General features: G+C 51.9%; 1 protein-coding gene across 1 annotated transcript; it reads left to right on the top strand.

Moving 5' to 3' along the window:
- The first annotated feature begins 411 nt into the window (after window positions 1–411).
- On the top strand, window positions 412–20064 carry LOC123350544 (butyrophilin subfamily 3 member A2-like). Its single transcript, XM_044989176.1, has 15 exons — window positions 412–658; window positions 2012–2296; window positions 6457–6558; window positions 6785–6841; window positions 7889–7915; window positions 9917–9943; window positions 10713–10739; window positions 11768–11794; window positions 13074–13100; window positions 14642–14668; window positions 15447–15473; window positions 17021–17047; window positions 18497–18502; window positions 19219–19254; window positions 20060–20064. The coding sequence occupies exons 1-15, from the start codon at window positions 412–414 to the stop codon at window positions 20062–20064; spliced, it is 954 nt and encodes a 317-aa protein (XP_044845111.1).
- The last annotated feature ends 6879 nt before the right edge of the window (window positions 20065–26943 follow it).

Here is a 26943-nt window from a genome sequence, read left to right on the forward strand (position 1 = left end):
GAGCTACATGTGACTCACGACTGAAGGAATTTTATATTTAGCTGGGTGATGCCCTTAGCTCAGTGGTTTGAACATTGGTCTGATAAACCCAGGATTGTGAGTAGGGATCTGGGCAAAAATTGGTCTTGCTAGTGAAGGCAGGGGGCTGGATTTGATGACCTTTGGTCCCTTCCAGTTCTAAGAGATTGGTATATCTCCAATTATTATTTATTATTCCTCTCACTCACTATATGTCTGTAACTGGTGGTCCCTGGCTCAGTGATGCTCTCTCCTCTTTCCTCTTGCTCACTCCTGGGGTTTTCTGTTCCAGAGAAGTTCTCCCTGGCTGGCTCCCTGCACCCCATGGTGGGGGTATTTGGCCAGGATGTGGTGTTACCCTGCCAGCTATCACCCCCAGCCCGACTGTCCAGCATGGAAGTCCTGTGGAGGAAAATTGGATCAGAATATATCTCGGTTCATGAGTACTCGGATGAGGGTAGCCGGGACCTTCCAGGGGAGCGTTACCAGACCCGGACGGAGCTGTTCCGGCAGGAGTTCAGCAGTGGGAATGTGTCCCTGAAGCTGAAACAGCTCCAAATGGCAGATGCTGGGACATATCAGTGCCTTGTGAGGAACCCAGAATGGAGCCAGGAAGCCATCACTGAGCTACGGGTTGCAGGTGAGATGCAGCACTATGGGGCACAGTGTCTGGGCAGCCAGAGCCTCCTGTACCCTGGGGGGGGGCGGTGGCCCAGGCTGAGTCCAGCATGGCAGAAGGGTCCCTGTGCTGCAGGGAGTGGTGTGTAGGACTCAGTAGGGGGCATTCTCCCCTGGCACTCAGCGCTGACCCAAGTGGGGTACTTGCAGTGTCAGTACTGCATTAAACAACCTCTTCAATGAGATGTAAAGCTACGGTCCTCAGCTCTCATGCTCATTGTGGTGCTATTTGAGGGAGTAGGACCCTTACTCCCATGTTCTGCTCAAATCCCAGCTCCGGTGATAATTACATTTGGCCTCCTTGAAACTCCCCTGCAGTTTCCAAGAGTTGGGATATTGTTTTTTAATCCCTGGGCACTGGCCCCACAGTCAGTGCTGCACAAGGCCAGTGGAAGGGACGGTCTCTGCCCATTTAGCTCACTGAGTAACATAGCCCCAGATAATACAGTTCAGAAACATCAAGCCCCAGGTGAGGGGCTCACCTGTGATAATGCAGAACATTGATATTGTTTTTAAATCATCTCCCATCTTTGGAGGATCCTAGTCCAAAATCTCTGCAGGAGATGTCTGATTTTAGGGAGAGGTTTAAATGAGAGGAGAGTGGTTGTGTGCAGCACAAGGAGAGAGAAATCCAAGCATGAGGGGTGGCTTGGCCTGTGCAACATTAGCATTGTGAGAAAAGGACAGCAGAGAGCACAGTATTTAGGAGGGTGGCACAGGAGAAGTCATAGCAGTGATGTGGGGTGGGTCACTATCCCTCACTTCCTGCTGTGTATTTAAGGACAGTGATTCTGACAGCTGCTAGGCTCCATTCCAGAAGTGGCTGCATTTCAGTAGCAGGTCCAGCAATCTCTGTGAGCAGTTTAAGCCTCTGTGAGGCTGCAGACACAGTGGAGGGTAGGTTAATCAATAGCTATTAGCCAGGATGGGCAGGAATGGTTTCCCTAGCCTCTGTTTGCCAGAAGCTGGGAATGGGTGACAGGGAATGGATCACTTGATGAATTCCTGTTGTGTTTATTCCCTCTGAAGTATCTGGCATTGGCCACTGTTGGAAGACAGGATACTGGGCTAGATGGACCATTGGTCTAACCCAGTATAGTCATTCCTATGTTCTTATGTAGTGCTCTATGGAAATGCAAGATGGCATTATTTAATTTCCCCAATTATCAGGATGAAGGATCCCAGGGAGGCTTTGCACATACGGGAATGGAGCTTTCCAGTCACAGCCCCATATGCCCATCGGTAGCTGGGGAATCACATGGTGCTACCAAAACCACGATTTCCTGATACACACACTCCCTGTCTCTCCCTGTAGCTGTGGCTCCCGTGTTCATTGATGTGCTGGGCCCCCGGGGCCAGGGGATCTGTCTGGCTTGTAGAGCCACAGGCTGGTTCCCCAAACCCGAACTCCAGTGGGTTGGAAAGAACGGGCAGAACCTGACGATGGAGATTGTGACCAGCATGACTCAGGACAGGGAGAACCTGTATAGTGTTGTGAGTCACGTCACTGTCACAGAAGGGGAAGAGAAGGGAGACATCAGCTGCATAGTGCGGAATAACCTGCTGGAGACTGAGCGACAATCTGCGATTCACCTCTCAGGTGAGTCCCCCCATGAAGAATGGGTCACCATGGGAATGCATGGGGAGGAGGGGGCTGGCAGGGGTGGCTCTAGGAATTGCGCCGCCCCAAGCAGGGCGGCACACCGCAGGGGCGCTCTGGAGGTCGCCGGTCCCGCGGGACCAGTGGACCCTCCGCAGGCACGCCGCCCCAAGCATGCGCTTGGCGTGCTGGGGTCTGGAGCTGGCCCTGGGGGCTGGGTCTCTTGGGAATTGCACTTGGCTAGGGGCTGTTTCTGGTACTAAGACAGGAAATGTCCTTCTAACCTCTTATGTGGGGCCATTAGTGATGGAGGTTTCTGTAATCTGGACAAACTGCCAGTCAGGAGCGGGGCTGAGTTTTGTGAAATGAACTCGATATCGTTCTTTGAAGAGATGACTCATTTGGTTGATAAAGGTAACTGGGCTGGTGTAATAGACTCAGAGTGTGTCTACACTAGCAATGCTACAGCTGCAATGCTGTAGTGTAAACACTTACTTCAGCAACAGAAGGGATTCTTCCACACAGAGCTGTCTCTAGGGTATGGCAAATTGGGGTGACAGCCCTGGGCCCTCACTTTTGGAGCCCCCACGCTTCATGAGGAGGAGGCAGGAGGGGATGGGGGGTATGGAACTGAGGCAGGGGGACAGACAAGTGAGCAGACAGAGGTGAGGAGGAGTCCCCCATCAGCCACCCCCTTCCCCCAGCACCGCCTGACTTCCAGTGGCCCTGCCAATCAGCGCCTCCCTCTCCCTCCCTCCTTCCTTTCCTCCCATCACCTACCGGGAATCAGCTGTTTTGTAGCATCTGGAGGCACTGCAGGGGGAGGAATGAGGGCTCAGCGCATATGGGGGAGGGGATGGAACTGAGTATGAAGGGGTGGGGGCAGGACTGGGCCAGGGTGTTAAAATTAGCAGATGACTAAAAAAATTAGTGGAGTGGTAAATAATGATGGTAACAGGTCAGTATTGCAGGCTGACGTGGAGCAATTGGTAAAGTGGGTTCACACTAACAACATGCTGCAATGGATCCACAGAAGAAGTGCAATAGTCCCAGCTTTGGAAAGACCCTCTTTAGTGTGCCAGACCCCCTAGGGGCCCCAGTTTTCCTCCAGGGAAAGTCATGTGGCTTCATCGGCTCCTTAGACTGGATGTCTGGGCCTTCAGCACCCCTGTTTCCCACAGTGAGCTCCATTCAGTGAGTCCTACTGAGACAGACCCTTTAGGGAACTGACACAATCTTGGGTATCAAAGCATCTCCTCCATCAGCATTTGCAGTGACACTCAGACAGGGTTGTAAAACAGAAGAGTTTATTAGTCAGCTGACACACAGCATAGGGCAAAAAAAAGTTACAGCATAGTGTGACATTCCCCTCTGGTGTCATCTGGATCGACCGATGATCTGCTAGGTCACTCCAATCCTTGACTCTGGGACCCAGCCTTCCCCTGTTCTTCTGTGAGAACCCCCACCCCTGAGCTGTTCAGGCACAGCCACTGGCATTTAAGTTGCTCCTTGGATTGTACAACCGCTGACATTAGCCAATATCTCTGGTCTGATACACAACCCTAGGAACCTCTGTCTCCCCTCTCTGGGGACCCCAAACCCGCACCTTGCCTCAGTCATAAGCTACTGCCAGTCACCTACTCACCCTCATGCCCTGGGGCAGACTGCAGTGAGAGCCACTCATCATGGGCAAGGTTGGGTCTGGACCTGCTGCCTCTCTCTGCAACCCAGTGCCTCTATGGGGCCTTGGACAAGGCCCTGCACTCTGGGGAGTTGTCAGGCTAGAGTTCCCCAGCCCTGCCTCACTCTAGGCACCCTGAAGGCAGAGAGAGTCTGTCTGTCTGCTTCTGGCCCACTGCCCTCTTATGAGGACTAACTGAGCCCTGATTGCACTGGCTACAGCTGTGGCTGCTTTCCCCATCAGCCCAGCTTTTCTCTGCCACAGCCCTCTCCCAGGGCTGATTTCAAGCCATTCCAGGCAGGAGCGGGTGACCACCCCACTACAAGCCTTCATAAATATATTACAAAAAATCCCACTTTGTCAAACATGCATTTCAACATGGCCAAATGCCAGGTCACACGACTATAAATAAAGAGTGTAGGTCACGCTTGCATGACAGTAGACTGCAATCTGGAAAGGAGTGACTCTGAAAAGGACTTGAACATGAGCTCCCAGAGTGATGCTGGAGCCAAGATTGTGAATGCAAACTTTGTATGTATAAATGAGAATATCTAGCAGGAGAAATGAGGTGACATCAGTTAACCAGACCACTGCTGGCTACTGTGTGCTATTCTGATGTTCACACTTTCAAATGGGATGTTGACAAATTGGAAAGTGCTCAGGAAATAGATACAGGAATGATCTGGAAACTTGTCTCACAGTCAGACTTCAATTTATATAGCTTAGTGGCTCTCAAACTGTGTCTCACGGGCCATTTGCAGCCCAATCAGCACACCGCTGCAGTCCATGTGACCTCCTCAGGGCCACACAGGTAGCATATTCATTGTGTGGATGCAGCCCACATAACACATAGGGAGCTGCATATGTGGCTCTGTAGCAGGGTGAACCCCTGCTCCTTCCCTGAAGGGGTTAAAAACAGCCCTGGGAAGGGGCTATGGTGGGAGAAAACAGCCTTTAGGCTGGGCTGATTGGGGAAGTGGCTGCAGCTGAGGCCACACCCCAAACTGAGCGACAGCTAGCCCCTATAAAAGGCCAGGGAAGCCAGAAGCAAGTCAGTCTTCCTTTGCCTGAAGAGGGAGATGGGTCTGGCTGTAGGGAGCTAGAGACTGAATACCTGAGTGAAGCAGGGCTGGGGAAAGGCTGAGGAGCTGGGGAGCTCCAGCCTGGAAAGCCCCAGGCTGTGGCCTAGCGAAGGGCTAAAAGGTACTGGGGGTTGCAGAGGGCAGCCCAGGGGTAGGCCAAGGCAGCAGGTCCAAACCCTCCTTGCCAGTGATGAATAGGCTGATACTGCAGTCTGCCCCAGAGTGTGGGGTTAGACAATGACTGGCAGTAGCCATACACTGAGGCAAGGTGGGGATAGAGGGTGGGGGATCCCTGAGGAGGGGAGACCCAGAGAGAAAGGGGTTACTGCTAGGGGGCAGCACCCCATGTGAAAGGGCACCAGGTCCAGGGAGGGACACAGGGGCCTGAGGACAGGTGGATCACCGGCTTGCAGAGGGCGCTTCAGCGCTGGAACAAGCTAATTCCCTGGAGTCACCAGCAGGAGGCGCCGCAGGGGTGAGTCCGACCTGTCTACAGGCTCACAATGGTAAATAGACTGAAAACCACTGACACAGCGTATCCAAGAGAAGGCCCTTAGGGATATAAAGTTATAGAGCTTCTCTGAGGGAAAGTTAAAAGGTGACTTGATCACAGTCTGTAAGTACCTATACGGGGAGCAGATTTCTGACAGTCAATAGGTCTCTAATCTAGCAGACAAAGGCAGAACAAAATCTGATGGCTGGAAGTTGAAGCTAGACAAATTCAGACTGGAAATAAGGTGCAGCTTTTAACAGTGAACGGAATTAACCATTGGAAGAACTGCCCTAGGGACGTGGTGGATTCTCCATCACTTGGAATCTTTCAATCCAAACTGGGCGTCTCTTTCTCTAAGATTCGCTCTGTCTGGACCAGAAGTTCTGGGCTGGATGCAGGGATCAATGGAGGAGGGTCTCTGGCTTGGGTTATACAGGAGGCAAAATGAGATGGCCATAATGTCCCCTTCTGGCCTTAACATCTATGAATCCATGAACTCATAAGACATTGGGGCCAGATAAGAAAACAATTGTTCTCTGCTGAACTTATCTGGACTGGACGTGGTGACTGAGAACTGAGTGACAGTGACCATCCAAACAACCAGCTGGTGCAGGCAGGGCTAGGCAGGCTGGGCACGGAGCCTCTGGCTGTTGGCTTGTAGCAACAGAAGAGATTTGGGCAGAGCAGAGTCCTGGTTCTTGTAACTGATGCTGCGCTGGCTTCTCTAATTTCAGTGGCTCCCATTTGTGACTGTGATTTGAGATTGGAGGGGATGTTCCCTTTATTCCTGTGATTTTCTGGGTGCCCTGAGCCGGGAATCAGGTGGCAAACCCAGTGGCAAACCCCATTCTCCAGCTCCAGAATGGGACCATGCTCCTCACACACTGCGCTCTCTGTTTGCCAGGTGATGTCTTCCCCCGTGTGTCTCCCTGGCTGGCTGCATTCTGGATATTGTTCACTCTGGTTCTCATTGCTGCTGGAGCTTGTGCATATCTTGGATACACAGGTAATGGGAATGTGTTATTTGCATGTTTAAAGCCCAGTCCTAGAGGGCACTGGGATGGGGCATGGGAGTGTCTTATTGTTCAGATATTTACCTTGTGTTGGTTTTAAGGAAATAAACCAAGCTAACAAATACATGGGGGTCCCCGGCTCCACTTGTATTAGCGTATTGCTCAGTGTTTCCCCTTCCTTCCCTGTCTCACTGCAATGTCCGATTTTCTGTCTTACAGCGAAGCGAAAGGCCTCTCAGAAGAAACGCTCTAAATGTGAGGCTCTGATAAATCTTGGTAGGTCTGCTGCTCTGTGAGCTCTGTGACTGCTTGGTGTTACCCGTGAGCTCAGTGCAATGAAAAGGATGGAGCTGAGAGGTCTCTGTCTAGTAATTCCTCTTCTCTCCATGGTGAATTCTCTATCTCTTGATGGTGTCAGATCCAGACTGGGCAACTTTCTGGAAGCTGCTGTAGCCAAATCTGAGTTATTGGGCTTGGTGCAGGGGAAAGTGGGTGAGATTCTGGTTTGTGTTGTACAGAAGGTCGAGTAGATGTTCTGATGGTCCCATCTGACCTTAAACTCTATGAATCTGTGACATTCATTCTCTTGAGCTGTGCTAATAGACACAGCAGCGCCATTTTTGAAAGTCCACATGTCAAATGTATTCCACTGTGAACTTTTCAATATTTAGTAACAATATTGGCTTGCACTATGATGGAGCTGACTGGTGCTGACCCATTCTGCTGGGCACTGCACACACATACAGGGAAATACAGATGAAAGGTGCAGAGAATGGGTACAACATGCCAGCGCAGTGACTGGGATTCTCCCGGCAGTCACAGCCAGAAAGAGCCCTGAGGCTCCCCCTCTTTCACCTCCTTTGCCCTCTGCCATGACCCCTTGTGGCCACCATTCCTCCAGCTGGGGAGGCTTGCATGGGACTCCCCTAGCAATCAGTGCTGTTCCGTAACTAGCCAGAGGGGTCGCTGTGGAGTAACTGACCACACCCCATGGGTCTACTAGCCCTGTGGCACCAGCCCAAGGCCTGCTCTACACACAGCCCTGCACCAGTTTAACTCAAGGCGTGTTTTCAAACCTAATTAGTTAACCTGGTTCTCGTGTGTGTTTAGACAAGGGCTAAGGAGTGAGAAACTCCCCAGGTCTCCTGCCTGTTGGTGCATATCACTAACTGCCAGCCCTGCTCCTGGCAAACCTGCCAGCTCTGGCTCTGGGGCTGAGAGTGCAGGTGTGGGATGTCTGTGACTAACCCCAGTCATTAGGGAGTGTTCAGCCCCACACAGTGTGTGTCTCTGGGTATAACTCTTTTCTCTTCCCCATTTCAGAGACTGAGAAGAAGACCTGGGAGTCAGGTACTTGGCTAAACTCCCAATAAATATATATCTGCACTTTTATGCTGTAATGACACAGAAATATCACAATATGCTCTGTATGGACCTTAGTCACCTTCATGATCATCTCCCCCTGCCATGGAAATAAACAAACACTACAGCGTTTGCAGCTCACGTTTCAGTATCATCCTCAGCATCAAAGAATGAATTTAATGCATATATGATGGCAGGACTCAGGCTATGTCTACACTGCCCAACAGGTCAGATTATGGGAGTGTGAAAAGCAACACACTCCAAAGTGCTGCCTTTTAACTAACAACCCCGTGTGGATGCAGTGGGTGTGCACTGAAAGGCCCCTAGCTTACATTTCTTTAATCATATCTGAAGAGGACCAACTAGGTACCGTTCAATGTTCAGTTACAGCGCAGCACTTTTGTGTGCTGCAAATCGACCCTCACTGGCCAAACTACAGGGCTGTATAAACAAGCCCTGAGCCAGGGGCTGGGCAAGCTTCCTCCATGCAGGTCTGTGGTTACATCTCAGTTCTGACATTCAAAATCCCTGCTATCCCAATGCTGGGCTCCCCACTTGCACACAGCTCTGCCACTGCCCAATAGTGCTCACCCACTGCCTCCCTGCCTCCCCACAGCACCAGTGCCCCTCAATCCCCACCCACTGCCTCCCTGCTACCTCAGCCCTGAGCTCCTCAGTCCTGTCCACTTCTGTTACTCCCACCACCACCATATATGCAAGGTCAGTGGAAGGGGTCCTGGAATTGAACTTTGCAAAAGGTCCCCCATAGGATAAACATTGCCACTGCCTGCACCGCCCCCCACCCCTGACCCCACATACACACATCCCAGCCCTGGGCTGCCTCCCACAGCCCTGCTCTGTTGGCATCTCTCAATCCTCACCCAGGGCTTCCCTGCTATCCCAGCCCTCAGCTCCTCAGTCCTGTCCTGTTTCCCCATATCCTAATCTAGGCCTGGCCCCCAAAGAAGCAGGAGCTTCCAAACCCTAGTACGCTCTGTATAGGCTATATGGGCTCCATGGGGTGCACTGTGATGGGTCCCACCATCCACATTGTTCTCACAAGAGCTGGGGCAGGACCTGACCCATGTATCTAGGGGTGGATGGGAAATCCAGTTCCACACAGCCCCACAGAGCCCTGCCCTAGCTAAGCTCCTTCCAACCACTGACCCTAGAGTTACCCACTTTTGCAAATCAGCACCACAAAGGGATTACCCAGCTCAGAAATAGGAGGTCAGAGGCTGGGTGACAGGCTGCAGCAGTACAGGCCTCTCTCTATGTGATACAAGTTCTGGTGTGACTCTCCCTCCCCTTCTTCCCTGCAGTCCCATAAGCTGCCCCCAGTGGCAATTTGTGGGCTCTGTTTAGGGATTGATCTGGCATCTTGTTTGTTGTTCATTAACAAGAGTTTTGTCTGATGTGACCCTTGGCTCAGTGGGTACGTCTACACTGGAGCTGGGAGTGAGCTTCCCAGCTCAGTAGCTAAACACAAACTAGCTCCACTTGACCTAGTGCACTGAGAGTAGCAGTGTGGCTAGGATCGCAGGGGCAGTGGCTCAGGGTAGCAGCCTGAGTCCATACCAAGGGGCTCTGAGCGGGTCTGTATTTGAGCAGCTAGCCCAAGCTGCTGCATGTGCTACTCCTGGCCAGGCCCACAGACAGCACTTCCAGGCCACAGGGCAGAACAGTCAATGGGGGCTCTTCTGGCATGGCCAGGGCTTCCACACGCCCACGAGGCTGCCTTTGCCGCTGCCCGGAGCCTGGGCAATTGCGCCCTTTGACCCCCACCCCTCATCAGCGGCTCTGCCACTGGCTACCCTGCTGCTTTTAGCTCACTGGCTTGAGCAGAGCTAACACATGTCTGCTGCCCAAACTGGGAAGCTTGCTTCCATCTGCAGTGGAGATGTACCCAGAGTTGGGAAAAATCCCACATCACTGTGCTTCGAACAGCCCACACTGAACGACCATAGTCTCCTTCTCTTCTCTCCCCAGAGTACCAGGAGCTGCGTGAGACAACTGGTAAGTTTTTCCACCTCCCCATTAGAGCCAATAGACAGAAGCTCCCAGACATACACAGTGCTGAGCAGACACAGAAGCACCAACACTGCAGGGCAGGGCTGAGTGAACAGTTTGGGCAAAAATACAAATCACATTACAGTGACCACAGCAGTACTGTGAACTCTTTGCAGCAGACACAGGGTTATAGCTTTCATGTCTGGATAGACAGACAGGTGTCACCTTGGCTTGGACAATCCAATGACAATCACATTGTTCTGATGGAGCAGAGGGAGCCAGCCGCTTTCTGTAGATGACTGCAGCAGTGCAGGCCCTTCTGGGACACTTCCGAAAATGTGGAGATGAGCAAGAGACCAGACTCCGACTAACATTTCCATTCTGTATTGCCAAGACCAGATTGCAGATTTGAGCTCCAATAATCAGCACGTCCATCCCCTAGCTGTACCTGGAGAGCGTAACTTTGATACTCCAAAGGGCTGTTAGTAACACAGAAAAGGAATTCCCCTGAGACAGAAGGGTTGAGAATGTCAGAGCTGCATCAGGATCCAGACTCACGCCTTCCATCAAGCTTAGATGCTTTGCAAATCCCAGGGCTCCTGTGAGTTGGTGAGTCTCACTAGCTGCCAGCCCCACACCTATCAAAGCTGCTGGCTCCTGTGCTGGGGCTGGGAGTGAGGCTGTGGGGTGTCTGTAACTAATCCCAATGGTTATAGGGCACAAAGCATCACTCAATGTGTATCTGTCTCTAACTCTTTTCTCCTCCCTATTTCAGATGTTGAAAGGAAGACCATTGAATCAGGTACTTCACTAACCCCCTACTTCACGTGTGTCTCTGCTTTTACATTGTTACAAGGAAGGAAAATCCCCTCTCTGTTACACGTGTTCTGGTGTGATGCTCCCTTCCCTCATTCCTGGCAGTGCCACCTTCTGGAGGTGCTGTCCCCAGTGTCAATTTGTGGGCTCTGTTTCAGGGCTGATCTGGGACCTTGTCTGTTGTTCATTAACAATAGTTTTGTCTGACACGTCCTGTCAGTTCTGACACTCTTGACTCATCAGGTACATCTACACTGTAGCTGGGAGCGAGCTTCTCAGCTCAGGTAGCTGATTCATGCTCGCTCTGCTCGAGTATCATGACCAGGGCTTGGGTGGTCAGGCCTAGAGGGTGGAAAAGGAGTCAGGTGTGAGGAAGCAGCAGGGTCAAGTTGCCAGGAGATCGGAGTCAGGGGGAAGGAGCAGGTAACACAAGGGAAGCAGAACTGGGCAGTGAAAAGCTTATTTCCATGGACAACATCCTGGGCCTGTGGTTGGTTTAAATAGAAAGTTGATGTTGTAGTTCTGGTAACTGTCAGCAGGTCAGTGGGAGGTGAGCTGGAACTTCCTGGGTGAGAAGAGCCCTGTGGGTCAGGCTTCAAGATATGTGGCATCAGTCCCTTTCCAAGTGAAACCCTCTGGTCAATGCTGTATTGGTCATTGTGGGATAATTCTTATGGAAAGCTCATACTAGTGCAGGGGTGTGTTTTCAGGGGAAGAGTTGGTGTGGGAAAGGCACCTCCAGGAAGGGGTTGTGCAAGAGCACTGGCTGAGTGAAAAGGGGCAGCATGAGGGTGGGTGTTCAGGGGGATTGCGTAGCACATGGGGGTGCCTCAGGGAAAAGGGCAGGACAAGTGCAGGGCTTCAGGGGGAGGGGTGGCTCAGTGGGTTGGATCCATGGTAAGGCTGCAGGTGGCCCCCCACTTGTAGGGAGCTTCCGTTTCTCCAGCCCCATGACACTCTGCTCAGAACAACCCCTGCTGTACCCATGATGGTCTCCTTCTCTTCTCTCCACAGAGTGTCAGGAGCTCCGTAAGAAGCTTGGTAAGTTCATCCACCTCCTTGGCAGAGCCCCTGTGCAGAGGATCCCAGCCACACACGGTGCTGAGCAGACACAGAAACACCAACACTGCAGGGGAGGGATGAGTGACATTTGAGCAAAAATAGAAATCACATTACAGTAACTCCAGTCCCATGGCAGCACTTTGAGCTCTCTGCAGCAGACACAGGGTGACCTGCTCTCATGTGTGGATAGAGAGGTGTCACCTTGGCTTAGACAATCCAATGCCAGTCACATTGTTCTGATGGAGCAGGAGGGGGCAGCCACTTTCTATAGATGACTTCTGCAGTGCAGGCTCTTCTGGGCCACTTCTGAAAATGTGGAGATGAGCAAGAGACCAGACTCAGACTCAGGCTTCCATGCTTTGTTGCCAAGGCCAGATCCCTGATGTGAGCTCCAATAATCAGCACATGCATCCCCTCATTATACCTGGAGTGCATAGTTTTGTTGCTCCAAAGGGCTGAGACGGAAGGGATGAGAATGTCAGAGCTGTATTGGGATCCAGACCCACGTCTACCATCAGGGTTAGATGATTTGTAAATCCCAGGGCTCCTGTGTGTTGGTATGTATCACTAACTGCCAGCCCCACTCAGGGCCGCCCAGAGGATTCCAGGGGCCCGGGGTCTTCGGCGGCAGGGGGCCCCTGCTTCGGTGGTAAGTCAGCGGTGGGGGGTCCTTCAGTTCCGGGACCCGCCGCCAAAGTGCCCCAAAGACCCACGGCGGGGGCCCTCTGCCGCTGAATTACCGCCGAAGCGGGATCCGCTACCGAAGTGCAGCCCCCAGCGCGGGTCTTCGGGGCACTTCGGCGGCAGGTCCCGGAACGGAAGGACCCCCATCCCGCAGCCGAATTACTACTGAAGACCCGGCTGCACTGTGGCGGCGGGTCCCGCTTCAGCGGTGGGGGGTCCTTCTGTCCCGGAGAGGAAGGACACCCCGGCCAGCGAAGACCGGGAGCGAAGAAGCTCCGGGGACCCAGGCCCCGTGAGAATTTTCCGGGGCCCCCGGAGCGAGCGAAGGACCCTGCTCCAGAGGCCCCGAAAAACTCTCATGGGGGCCCCTGCTGGGCGCGGGGCCTGGGGCAAATTGCCCCACTTGCCCCCCCCCGGGCAGCCCTGGCCCCACTGCTATCAAAGCTGAGGGCTCCTGTGCTGGAGCCTGGAGTGAGGCTGTGGGGTGTCTGTAACTAACTACAGTCGTTATAGGGCACACAACATCACACAGCACCTGTCTCTGTCTCTGACTCTTTTCTCCTCCCTATTTCAGATGCTGAGAGGAAAGCCTTTGAAGCAGGTACTTCACTAACCCCCTACTTAACATGTGTCTGTGCTTTTGCACTGTAAGAAGAAAGAAAAATCCCCTGTAAAATGTATGGACTTGAGTCTCCTTCATGATCATCCCGCCCTGCTCTTGGAAGTAATAAATGCTGCAGAATTTGTGGTATCCCTGGGCTTCCTCCCCCACTCCCAACTCTGTTGGTATGCCTCAGTCCCCCACCCACAGCTTCCCGCTATCCCAGCTGTCAGCATCTCAGTCCTGTTCTGTTCCCCCCCCCCCTCCCAGTCTGTGTCTGGGCCTCGAATGAACAGAGCCTCCAAACCCTTCTATGCTCTATGTGGGCTCTGTGAGGTTCACTCTGACGGGATCCACCACCCAGCCTGTTCCACTGGGAGCTGAGACTGTATGTGACCCCACATCTTTAGGGGTGGAGAGTAAATCCAGTACCACAAAGCCCCACTGAGCCCTTCCCCAGCTAAGCTTCTGCCAGCACTAACCCTAGAGTTACACACTTTTGCAAATCAGCACCACAAAGGGATTGCACAGCCTAGAAATAGGGGGTTTGAGGCTGGGTGACAGGCTGCTACAGTGCAGGCCTCTCTCTATGTGACTCGTGTTCTGGTGTGATGCTTCCACCCCTCATTCCTGGCAGTGCCTTCTGCTGGAGGTGCTGTCTCCAGTGTCAATTTGTGGGCTCTGTTTCAGCGCTAATCTGCGACCTTGTCTGTTGTTCATTAACAACAGTTTTGTCTGACATGGCCTGTCAGTTCTGACACTCTTGACTCATCAGGTACATCTACACTATAGCTGGGAGCGAGTGTCTCAGCCCAAGTAGCTGATTCATGCTCGCTCTGCTCGAGTGTCATGAGCAGGGCATGGGCAGTTAGGCCTACTGTTTGGAACAGAAGACAAATGTGAGGAAGCAGCTGGTCAGGTTGCCAGGAGATCGGAGTCAGGGGGAAGGAGCAGGTAACAGAAAGGAAGCAGAACTGGGCAGTGAAAAGCTTATTTGCATGGACAACATCCTGGGCCTGTGGTTGATTTAAATAGAAAGTTGAGGTTGTAGTTCTGGTAACTGTCAGCAGGTCAGTGGGAGGTGAGCTGGAACTTCCTGGGTGAGAAGAGCCCTGTGGGTCAGGCTTCAAGATATGTGGCATCAGTCCCTTGTCAAATGAAGCCCTCTGGTCAATGCTGGACTGGGCATTGTGGGATCATTCTTATGGAATGCTCATACTAGCACAAGGGTGTGTTTTCAGGGGAACAGGTGGTGCGGGAATGGCACCTCCAGGAAGGGGTGGTGCAAGAGCACTGGCTTGATGAAAAGGGGCAGCATGAGGGTGGCTGTTCAGGGGGATTGGGTAGCACATGGGGGAGGCTCAGGAAAGGGGGAGGTCAAGTGCAGGGTTTCAGGGGGAGGGGTGGCTCAGTGGGTTGGATCCATGGTAAGGCTGCAGGTGGCCCCCCACTTGTAGGGAGCTTCCGTTTCTCCAGCCCCATGACACTCTGCTCAGAACAACCCCTGCTGTACCCATGATGGTCTCCTCTTCTCTCCACAGAGTGTCAGGAGCTCCGTAAGAAGCTTGGTAAGTTCATCCACCTCCTTGGCAGAGCCCCTGGGCAGAGGATTCCAGCCACACACACTGCTGAGTAGACTCAGAAACATCAACATCGCAGGGCAGGGCTGAGTGAAGTTTTACCAAAAATACAAATCACATTACAGTGACCCCAGTCCCACGGCATCACTGTGAGCTTTCTGCAGCAGACACAGAGTGACCTCCTCTCATGTCTGGATAGACAGAGAGGTGTCATCTTGGCTTGGACAATCCAATGCCAATCACATTGTTCTGATGGAGTAGGAGGGGGCAGCCACTTTCTATAGATGACTACAGCAGTGCAGGCTCTTCTGGGCCATTTCCAAAAATGTGGAGATGAGCAAGAGACCAGACTCAGACTCACATTTCCATGCTTTGTTCCCAAGACCAGATTCCTGATGTGAGCTCCAATAATCAGCACATGCATCCCCTAATTATACCTGGAGTGTGTAGCTTTGTTGCTCCAAAGGGCTTTTAGTAACACAGAAAAGGAATTCCCCTTAGACAGAAGAGATGACAATGTCAGAGCTGTATGGGGATTCAGACCCACATCTTCCATCAAGGTTAGATGATTTGTAAATCCCAGAGCTCCTGTGTGTTGGTTCGTATCACTAACCACCAGCCCCACTGCTATCAAAGCTGAAGGCTCCTGTGCTGGAGCCGGGAGTGAGGCTGTGGGGTGTCTGTAACTAACCACAGTTGTTACGGGGCACACAACATCACACAGCACTTGTCTCTGTCTCTAACTCTTTTCTCCTCCCTATTTCAGATGCTGAGAGGAAGGCCTTTGAAGCAGGTACTTCACTAACCCCCTACTTAACATGTGTCTGTGCTTTTGCACTGTAAGAAGAAAGAAAAATCCCCTGTACAATGTATGGACCTGAGTCTCCTTCATGCTCATCCCCCCCTCCTCTTGGAAGTAACAAATGAGGCAGAATTTGCCGTATCCCTGGACTTCTTCCCCCAGCCCCAGCTCTGTTGGCAGCCCTCAGTCCCCCACCCACTCACCACTTCCCTGCTATCTGAGCCCTCATCTTCTCAGTCCTGTCCTGTTCCCCCCCCCCCCCGCCCCCTCCCAGTCTGGGTCTGGGCCTCGAATGAACAGAGCCTCCAAACCCTTCTATGCTCTATGTGGGCTCTGTGAGGTTCACTCTGATGGGATCCACCACCCAACCTGTTCCACTGGGAGCTGAGACTGTGTGTGACCCCACATCTTTAGTGGTGGAGAGTAAATCCAGTACCAAACGGCCCCACAGAGCCCTTCCCCAGCTAAGCTTCTGCCAGCACTAACCCTAGAGTTACACACTTTTGCAAATCAGCACCACAAAGGGATTGCACAGCCTAGAAATAGGGGGTTTGAGGCTGGGTGACTGGCTGCCACAGTGCAGGCCTCTCTCTATGTGACTCGTGTTCTGGTGTGATGCTCCCTCCCCTCATTCCTGGCAGTGCCGTCTGCTGGAGGTGCTGTCTCCAGTGTCAATTTGTGGGGTCTGTTTCAGGGCTGATCTGGGACCTTGTCTGTTGTTCATTAACAACAGGTGTGTCTGACACATCCTGTCGGTTCTGACACTCTTGGCTCCTCAGGTATATCTACACTATAGCTGGGAGCGAGTGTCTCAGCCCAAGTAGCTGATTCATGCTCGCTCTGCTCGAGTGTCATGAACAGGGCATGGGCAGTTAGGCCTACTGGTTGGAACAGGAGCCAGATGTGTGGAAGCAGCTGGTCAGGTTGCCAGGAGATCAGAGTCAGAGGGTAGGAGCAGGTAACAAAAAGGAAGCAGAACTGGGCAGTGAAAAGCCTATTTTCATGGACAACATTCTGGTCCTGTGGTTGGTTTAAATAGGAAGTTAAGGTTGTAGTTCTGGTAACTGTCAGCAGGTCAGTAGGAAGTGGTTTGGAACTTATTGGGTGAGAAGAGCCCTGTGGGCCAGGCTTCAAGAGCCTTGTCAAATGAAGCCTCTGGTCAATGCTGAACTGGGCATTGTGGGATCATTCTTATGGAATGCTCATACTAGCACAAGGGTGTGTTTTCAGGGGAACAGGTGGTGCGGGAATGGCACCTCCAGGAAGGGGTGGTGCAAGAGCACTGGCTCGATGAAAAGGGGCAGCATGAGGGTGGCTGTTCAGGGGGATTGGGTAGCACATGGGGGGGGGGGGATCAGGGAAAGGGGGAGGTCAAGTGCAGGGTTTCAGGGGGAGGGGTGGCTCAGTGGGTTGGATCCATGGTAAGGCTGCAGGTGGCCCCCCACTTGTAGGGAGCTTCCGTTTCTCCAGCCCCATGACACTCTGCTCAGAACAACCCCTGCTGTACCCATGGTGGTCTCCTTCTCTTCTCTCCACAGAGCGTTGCAAGGAGTGTGAGAAGCTTGGTAAGTTCATCCACCTCATGCTTGCTCTGCTTGAATGTCATGGCCGGGGCATGGGCGGTCAGGCCTAGAGGGTGGAACAGGAGTCAGGTGTGAGGAAGCAGCAGGGTCAGGTTACCAGAAGATCAAAGTCAGGACCGGTGCAACCATTTAGGCAACCTCGGCGGTCGCCTAGGGCACTGGCGTTTGGAGGGCACCATTTTCTTCGGCAGCAACCGCGGCAGCCGGATCTTCGGCCGCCCCAGTCGCCGCCGGCATTTAGGCGGAGGGAGCTGGGGCAGGGGAGCGCGGGGAGGGCCGCCTGCAGCAAGTGTGTGGGGGGCGGCACGCAGGGGAACTCCTCACCCCAGCTCACCCCTGCCCCACCTCCTCCCCGAGCAGGCTTATTGGCGCCGCAAGCCTGGGAGGTGGGAGAAGGGAAGCAGCCACAGCATGCTCGGCGAGGAGGCGGGGTAGTGGTGAGCTGGGGTGGGGAGCTGCCGCGAGGGGGGGCACCTCAGGGTGGGGGGAGAGGAGCTGCCGCAAGGGGGCAGCACCTCAGGTTGGGGGGTGGGGGGCTCAGGGCGGAGGGCAGCTGCCGTGGGGAGGGGGGCACCTCAGGGCGGGTGCGTGGGTAGGGGCACAAGGTGGAAGTTTCGCCGAGGACGTGAAACATCCTTGCACCAGCCCTGATCAAAGTCAGGGGGTAGGAGCAGATAACACAAAAGAAGCAGAACTGGGCAAGAAAAAGCCTATTTGCATGGATAACATCACAGTCCTGTTCTTGGTTCAAATAGAAAGTTGAGGTTGTAGTTCTGGTAACTGTCAGCAGGTCAGTGGGAGGTGGGTTTGAACTTCCTGGGTGAGAAGAGCCCTGTGGGTCAGGCTTCAAGACATCTGGCATCAGTCCCTTGTCAAATGAAGCCCTCTGGTCAATGCTGGACTGGGCATTGTGGGATCATTCTTATGGAATGCTCATACTAGCACAGGGGTGTGTTTTCAGGGGAACAGGTGGTGCGGGAATGGCACCTCCAGGAAGGGGTGGTGCAAGAGCACTGGCTCGATGAAAAGGGGCAGCATGAGGGTGGCTGTTCAGGGGGATTGGGTAGCACATGGGGGAGGCTCAGGGAAAGGGGGAGGTCAAGTGCAGCCCTCTGGTCAATGCTTGATCGGGCATTGTGGGATAATTCTTATGGAATGCTCATACTAGTGCAGGGGTGTGTTTTGGGGGGAGGAGGTGGCTCACTAATGGGGTCTCAGGGGAAGGGGTGGTGCAAAACCACTGGCTCGGTGAGAAGGGGCAGGACAAGTGCAGGGCTTCAGGAGGAGGGGTGGCTCAGTGGATTGGGTCCTCAGTATGGCTGCAGGTGGGCCCCCCACTTTTAGGGAGCTTCCATCGCTTCAGTCCCAAGACACTCTGCTCAGAACCACCCCTGCTGTACCCATGATGGTCTCCTTTTTTTCTTTCCCCAGAGTGCAGTAAGTTCATCCACCTCCCTGGCAGAGCCCTTCGGCAGAAGCTCCCAGGAACACATGGTTCTGAGCAGACACAGACACTGCACGGCAGGGCTGAGTGAAGTTTGGGCAAACATACAAATCACATTACAATCACCCCAGATCCACTGCAGCGCCGTGAGCTCTGTACAGCAGACACAGGGTTACCTGCTCTTATGTCTCGATAGACAGACATGTGTCACCTGGCCTTTGACAATCCAATGCCAATCATATTTTTTAATGCAGCAGAAGGGGACTAGCCACTCTCTATAGATGACTGCAGCAGTGTAGGCTCTTCTGGGCCACTCCCTAGAACATGGCTCATGTTTCCATGCTTTGTTGCCAAAACCAGATCTCAGATGTGAACTCTAATCATCTACACGTCCATCCTCTAGTTACACCTGGAGAGTGTAGCTTGTTAGTAACACAGAAAAATAATTCCCCTGAGACAGAAGGGTTGAGAATGTTAGAGCTGTATCTGGATCCAGACCCAAGTCTTCCATCCAGGTTAGATGCTTTGCAAATCCTAGGAGTTCTGCATATTGGTGTGTATCACGAACCACCAGCCCCGCTGCTATCAATGGTGCAGGCCCCTGAACAGGGGCTAAAAGTGGGGCTGTGGCATGTCTATAACTAACCACAATCGTTATGGGGGGCACAGCATCACACAGCTTCTGTCTCTTTTCTCTTTTCCATTTCAGAGTCTCAGGAAAAGGAGAACAAGAAGTCGAAATCAGGTACTAGTATAATCCCTAGTAAATGTATGTCTGTGCTTTCAGACTATAACATGATAAGAAAATGAGCACACACAATGTATGGATTTCAGTCACCTTCATGATCACCTCCTCCTCCCCTGGAAATATTCAATCACTTCAGTCTTTGCATCTCACATTTGAGTATCATCCTTAATGACAGAGTGAATTTAGTGCATACAGATTAGTGGGACTTGATGATGGTGTGGAAAATTTCATCCATGCAATTCTATGGATAGATCTCAATCCTAATATGCAAAGTCCCTGCTATCCCGGTGGTGGGCTTCCCACATACATACAAGTCTTTCAGAGCCCCTCAATCCTGACCTGCATCTCCCTGCTATCCCAACCTTGGGCTCTCCAGCCCCACAGCTCTGCCAGTAACCCTCAGTTGTGACCTGCAGCTAGTGGTGGAATTAGTCATATGCAAGCCGTACACTTGCAGGGAATCCTGAGGCACCGAGGGGCCCCCTGAAAGCCAGATCTCACTTGCCAGATCTCAACAGATCCTTCTTGCTTAATGCTGCCCAGAACTCTGAATCGTGTCCTCTGCACAGCGTGACCTCACACACACCAGACATGCCAGGTCACTGGTAGGGGCCCCACAAATGATCTGTGAAGGGGGTCCCCATGGGGCAAACACCACCACTGCTTGCAGCCCCCTGCTATCCCAGGCCCGGGGTTCCTTCTCCAGCCCCAGCTCTGTTGGCATCCCTCAGTCTCCACCCACAACTTCCCTGTTATCCCAGCCCTCAGCTCCTTAATCCTGTCCTGTTTTTCCCCATCCTAGTCTAGGCTGGGTCTCGAATGAACAGAGCCTCCAAACCCTGCTACGCTCTATATGGGCTTTGTGAGGGGTACTCTGATGGCACCCACCACCTACCTTATTCCACCAGGAGTGGAGACAGAAGCCGACCCCACATCTCTAAGGGTGGAGAGTAACTCCAGGGTCACACAGCACCACAGAACTGTTTCCTAGCTAACCTCCTGCCAACCACTGATCCTAGATTTACACACTTTTGCAAATCAGGACCACAAAGGTATTGCCCATCACAGAAAGAGGTGGTCTGAGGCTGGGTGACAGGCTGCAGCAGTGCAGGCCTGTCATAAACATACAGCTAAGGGTAGCATAAAATCCCTCCTTACCTGTAAAGGGTTAAGAAGCTCAGATAACCTGGTTGGCACCTGACCAAAAGGACCAATAAGGGGAGAAGACACTTTCAAATCTGTGGGGGAAGGTTTTTGTTTTGGTGTTCCTTTGTTCTCTCGGAGTCAGCAAGGAACCAGGGCAGGGAAAATACATCTCCCTAAGCTACATCTGAACTAAGCATCTAATACTGCAGAAATAGTAAGTAATAGTAAGGACATGTATTAGATTATCTTTTGTTGTAGCTTGTGAATTTTCCCAGTGCTAAGAGGAAGGCTTATCCCTATTTTTGTAACTTTAAAGTTTTGCCTGGAGGGGAAATCCTCTGTGTTTTGAATTTTTTTTTTAACTCTATAAAGTTATCTTCCATCCTAATTTTACAGAGGTGATTCTTTTATCTTTTTATAGTAAATTCTTCTTTTAAGAACCTGATTGATTTTTCATTGTTCTTAAGATCCAAGGCTTTGGGTCTGTGTTCACCTGTACCAATAGGTGAGGATATTCTTCTCAAGCCTTCCCCATCCCAATTTTTCACATTTGCTGTCTGGTCACTGTAACTTTGGATAACCAGTCTCTGGGCCAGAGAGAGAGAAAAAAAAGACTTATTCTGTAACCTAGTGGTTAGGAAAATTGGAAAGCCAGGGTCCAATCTCTTTGTGCCATACAAAGAGGCTGCAATAAGAAATGAACATCATGGCAGAAAAAAAGGAACCCTGAACGCCTCAATATATTTTGCCATTGTTGTTTTTTTTTTTTTCTCTTTTTTTTTTTTAAACTATTTTCTCTCTGTCCAAAACATTCAGCAAATGACCAGCAATCCATTTTCATTTTTGGTCTGCAAGAAATTCTCTCTCAAATCTCTTTCCCAAAACAGGCCTCAGCCACCTTTCATATTCCCCTTGGTGGAATGGCCTAGGTTTACTTGGCCCTGCCTCAGCTCAGGGAGCTGTACTAGATGACCTTTTGAGGTCCCTTTCAGCTCTAAATTTCTATGATTCAGTGATAAAACGTGGCAGTAGCATGGCCTGCTATGTGACAGAATCCAACTTTAAGGAGCATTAAGGCCTCTAGGGATCTGGGGAAATTTCAGTTTAAGCACCTGTTTTTTTGGCTACAGTGAAGGAGTATGAGACTCAATGCCAAATATGATGAACAAATGAGGTGATGGGAGGCTCAGCTTTGCATTTTCCCAGTTCTTGTGTTCCCACATGCTGAGCCAGTCCAGTGCCCCCTTCCTGAGGATTACTCTAGTTACAACAGCTATGATTGGCTCCACAGGACATGGCAGAGGGCTCCACAATGTACATGGCAGAGGGCCAAACCAGACAGTCTCTATGCAAAAGAATAAATGGACACAAATCTGACATCAGGAATTATAACATTAAAAAACCAACAGGAGAACACTTCAGTCTCCCTGGACACCCAATAATAGACTTTAAAAGTGGCAATTCTTCCTTGGTGGATCCTGCATTTATTGGTGGATTTGCTTGCCTTAGAGATCTTCCCCTCTGGTGGAACCCACAGTCTGGGTTAACTCCTCCTGAAGTCTGATCAGGAGTTGGGAGGTTTGGAGGAAACTTGGGCCTGCTCTCTACTCTGGGTTCCACACCAGGGCCCTGTGAATTGCAGCTGTCTATAGTGCCTCCTGTAACAGCTGCATGACAGCTACAACTCCCTGGGCTGCTTCCCCATGGCCTCCTCCAAACACCTTCTTTATTCTCACCACAGGACCTTCCTCCTGGTGTCTGATAATGCTTGTAATCCTCAGTCCTCCAGCAGCAGCAGCACACTCTCTCACTCAGCTCCTTGTGCCTCTTGCTCTCAACTCCTCACATGTGCACCACAAACTGAAGTGAGCTCCTTTTTAATAATATTAATTGGAGATTGGTATATCTCTTAAAACGGGAAGGGACCTTGAAAGGTCATTGAGTCCAGCCCCCTGCTGTCACTAGGAGGCTCAAGTACTGATTTTTGCCCCAGTTCCCTAAGTGGCCCCCTCAAGGATTGAGCTCATAACCCTGGATTTAGCAGACCAATGCACAAACCACTGAGCTATCTCTCCCCTCAGGTGCCCTGATTAGCCTGCCTTAATTGATTCTAGTAGCTTCTTGATTGGCTGCAGGTGTTCTAATCAGCCTGTCTGACTTAATTGTTTGCAGAAAGTTCCTGATTGTTTTGGAAACTTTCCTGTTATCTTATCCAGGGAAAGGGGACCTACTTAACCTGGGGCTAATATATCTGCCTTCATTCACTCTCCTGTAGGCCCCGGTGGGCCTTGGGACCAGGGCAGAGTAGAAGCTGGCCCACTGGGGATGTCAGTTGGCGGCTCCTTCACGGGGCCATGAGCACGGGCGTGTACTTGGCGTGGTTTACCCCTGTCCCCAACACCTGCCCCTTTTGCGGCATGAAGGAAACCATGGCGCACATTTATTTAGAGTGCGCCAGGTTGCAGCCCCTCTTCCGGCTCCTCTTGGCTCTCCTCTTGCGTTTTTGGTTGCACTTTTCCCCTCACCTGTTTATCTATGCACTCCCCATCCGTGGCCCCACAAAGTCGCAGGATCTCCTTATCAACCTCCTCTTGGCCCTGGCCAAACTAGCCATCTACAAAACCAGGGAGAGGAGGTTGGCCGACAGGATTTCCTGCGACTGTGGGGCCTATTTCCGCTCCTCCGTCTGTTCACGCATCCGGGCAGAGTTCCTCTGGGCGGCGTCCACTGACTCCCTTGACGCCTTCGAGGAAGAGTGGGCGCTGTCTGGGGTTCTCTGCTCGGTGTCCCCATCAGATTCCCTTCATTTAGCCCTATGACCTCGCTCCCGATCCTGTTTTTTTCATTGGTTGTCGCACATAATTATTTGGCGTCACAGACCTGTGGATCCTCCCCTTAGGCTGGGGGGAGGTCCTTTAGCAGTGGGCGGGCTTTGCCCGCCCACTTCTTAGATACCAATAGGATCACTTTCCTGTAGCCATCTGGCCTGACCCTGTCAGGTTCCACAAGGACTCCTTGTTGTTTTTGCTGATACAGACTATCATGGCTTCCTCTCTGAAACTTGTATTCAACAGTGACCCTTCCTTGAGCTGTTTCAAGTATTTGGGAGAAGGCGACAGAAAAGATCACTGCAAGATTTGTTGTGAGTTTAAACCATGTACTCAGAAAGACTGGGCTGTGAGACTGAAATTCCTCCTGATGGAGGCAGCATTGAGACCCGCCTCTGAGCTGAGATCTGACTCAACATTGAGCACATGAACATCAGTGCGCTGTGCACCTCCCACTGCCAGAAACTCACAGCACTGCTCCTTGTCACCAGTGCCCAAGAAGTAACATCAGGGGGACTGTGAGAAGAGCTGCTCTCCTGCACCAAAGGGACATAAAAGAATGGACAGGGACAAGGCAAGACCTGTGGACAGGGACAGGCGAGACCTACACTGAGCAACTTTCCCTCTTCGACACTGTGGCAGCTGCCAGCACAGTCATCTGCACCGGCACTACAAACCCTGCAAAGGGAGGTGCGACCCCCTTCCTGCCAGCGTGCTGACCAATTTGTAGTACCATCCACCCCAGAAGCTTATGCAGCAGCTAGAAACATACTAACTCTGCCAGTAGCGGGTTCTCCAGGGGTACAAGAATCAGCACTGCAGGGACCACCTGCCAGGTCTGAGATGTCGACCAGCTTCAGGCTGGTACCGAGGCTGCTCTCCAGGGAATCCCCTAATCACCCAAGGCATCGCCATGATGTTGTTCCCCGGTCTGGAAGGGTCAGTGCCGCCTTGATCCCCCCTACTCCTCTTCCTCCTTTTTGGGATCAGACTCTGGATTCAGCTCCTCACCCGCACAGCCGAGACCACACGCACCTCTCATCAGTGTCATCTGATGCTCTGCAGGCCATGATGCCCCAGAACGCTTGATCCATGGGCTCAAGGGGGTCGGTTCTGTTGCAGTGGCCTTTTTGGAATCTGTGAGGATTTCTCCGGGTCAAGGCACCAGCGCTAGGTGTACCTACTCAGTATACTCTGAGAGTAGGGTACCGCCAGTACCACACTGTGAGACACTGGAGTCAGACACCAGTACCATAGTGGGGATGCCCTCACCACCGTGCTCAGTGCCAAGCCCAGGGGTCATCCTGGTGCCAAAACTGGTACTGAAGCCAGTATCAACGAGTGCCAGCAGGGAGGACACAGTGGAGCTCTGGAGGTGCCTGCCTCCTCCTCATCTTCACTGGATGACAAGTTAATGGTGAAAGGGACATCCCTGCCACAGGATGCCCTGAGGGCCCATCAGGATTTATTAAAGCAGGTGGCATCCAATCTGGGCCTGCAGGCTGAAGTTGTCAAGAGCCTTCTGACAGCTTCTTGGTCATTTTATTGGTGATGGCTCCTGCAAAGATCACTCTCCCCTTCCATGACGCCATTATGGGACCTATTAAGGCTCTCTGGCAGAACCCAGCCTCTTTCCCTCCTACTGCCAAGAAGACAGAGTGGAAGTACTCTGGGCCAGCCAAGGGATGTGAGCTTTTATTTTCTCCTTCTCCTTCTGGATCACTTGTTGTGGTGGCTGCTAACAAGAAGGACTGTCAGGGCCAGACAGGGTCTGCTCCAAAGGCAAATAAGCCCCGGAAGCTGGACCTATTGGGCAGGAAAGCCAGCTCGACTGGGGGGCTTCAACTTTGCATAGTGAACTGGCTGGCACTGCTGGGTCACTATGACATTAATATGTGGGAAGCAATGAGCATGTTCCAGGACAGACTTCCCCATGACAACCAGTAGGAGTTCTCAGCCTTTGTGGAGGAGGGCAAGACAGTGGCCAGGGCCTCTCTGCAGGCAGCCCTGGATGCTAGGGATTCACAGCTAGATCTATGGTCACAGCAGTCAGCATGAGCAGGAGCTCATAGTTGCAGGCATCACGGTTCCTGCAGGAAGTACAACAAAAACTTACAGGACCTGCTGTTTCAGGGATGCTTGCTATTTTCAGAGCAAACTGATGCCAGACTGCATGGCCTTAAAGACTCCAGGGAAACACTAAAGTCCCTGGGCCTGATTCTCCAGCACAAGCCAGGAGACCGTATAAGCCACAGCATTATGGACATTTCTATGCTCAGCTGGCAGTGAAGAAAGATGAACAAGGTGTTCAGGTGTAGGCCACCTCTGCCATCTTCCTCCTCCACAACACTCCATCTCCTCGAAACACTTATTTTGACAAGTTGGTTGAGGACAACCTACCAATTACTACCCAGGATCCAGTCACTCCTGTCTCTTCAAACCACCTTTTATGTTTTCTCAGAGCCTGGGAGTGGATCACTTCCAACCATTGAGTTTCAAACATCATAGAGTTTGGTTAGACCCTTCAGTTTATTTCTATCCCACTTTCCCACTCACCTTCCCCATCCCTCTTCAGGGACTCATCTCACAATCTCCTGCTAGAGCAGGAAGTGCTATCTCTCCTCCGGATGGAAGCCATAGAAGAGGTTCCATTGCCGTTAAGGGGGAAGGGGTTCTCTTGCCAGTACTTTCTGGTTCCCAAGGCCAAGGGAGGTCTCAGACCCATTCTAGACCTGTGTCAGCTCAATCGCTATCTCAGGACACTGAAGTTCTGCATGGTGTCCTTGGCATCGATCATTCCATCACTGGATTTAGGGGATTGGTATGCCGCCCTCATCTTAAAAGACACATACTTCCACATCTCAGTTTTCCACAGCTACAGAAGAGTTCTGAGGTTTGTGGTGAACCAGCCTCATTATCAAGCTTTTGGCGAACCCATGAGTCTTCACCAAGTGCATGACAGTGGTGGCAGCATTTCTGAGGTAAAGTAGAGTCCACGTGTTCCCGTATCTTGATGACTGGCTCATCAAGGGCTGGTCTCAAGCACAAGTGGAATCTGACATTGACCTCATATAGTCAACCTTCCAAGCACTGGGTCTTCTCATCAATGTACACAAGTCGACCCTGACACCCATCCAGAAAATAGAATGCATTGGGGTGGTGCTTGAGAACCAGTTGGCAAGAGCCTTCTTCCCGAAGGAATGTTTTTGAGCAATCTAGACGCTAATACGCTTCCTGCAATCACAATCGATCACTACCGTCTGGCTTTGCTTGAGCCTTCTCAATCACATGGCTTCATGTACTTATGTAGTGCCACATGCCAGGCTGAAACTCAGATCTCTCCAAGCCTGGCTGGCATGGTGTACTGCCCTTCCAGACACCACTTGGACAGGGCAATCATGGTGCCACCCCACATCCTCTACTCCTCGACATGGTGGTTGGATCATCGGATGGTTTGAAAAGGGGTTCCCTTCACAAAACCCCAGCCATCCTCTCATTTGGTCTCTGACACCTTGGCTCTGAGTTGGGGAGCCCACCTGGGGCATCTCAGGACTCAATGTCTGTGGTTCAGGGAGGAGCTTTCTTTCCATAGCAACATCTTCTCGCTCAGGGCAGTCCAGCTGGCTTGCCAGGCATTCTTGTCCCACATTATGAACACAACAGTCTGAGTTCTCATGGACAATATGTCAGCCGTACATGTATTACATCAACA

This window comes from Mauremys mutica, chromosome 15 (genome assembly GCF_020497125.1).
Source record: "Mauremys mutica isolate MM-2020 ecotype Southern chromosome 15, ASM2049712v1, whole genome shotgun sequence".
In the NCBI taxonomy this organism is placed as follows: Eukaryota; Metazoa; Chordata; order Testudines; family Geoemydidae; genus Mauremys; species Mauremys mutica.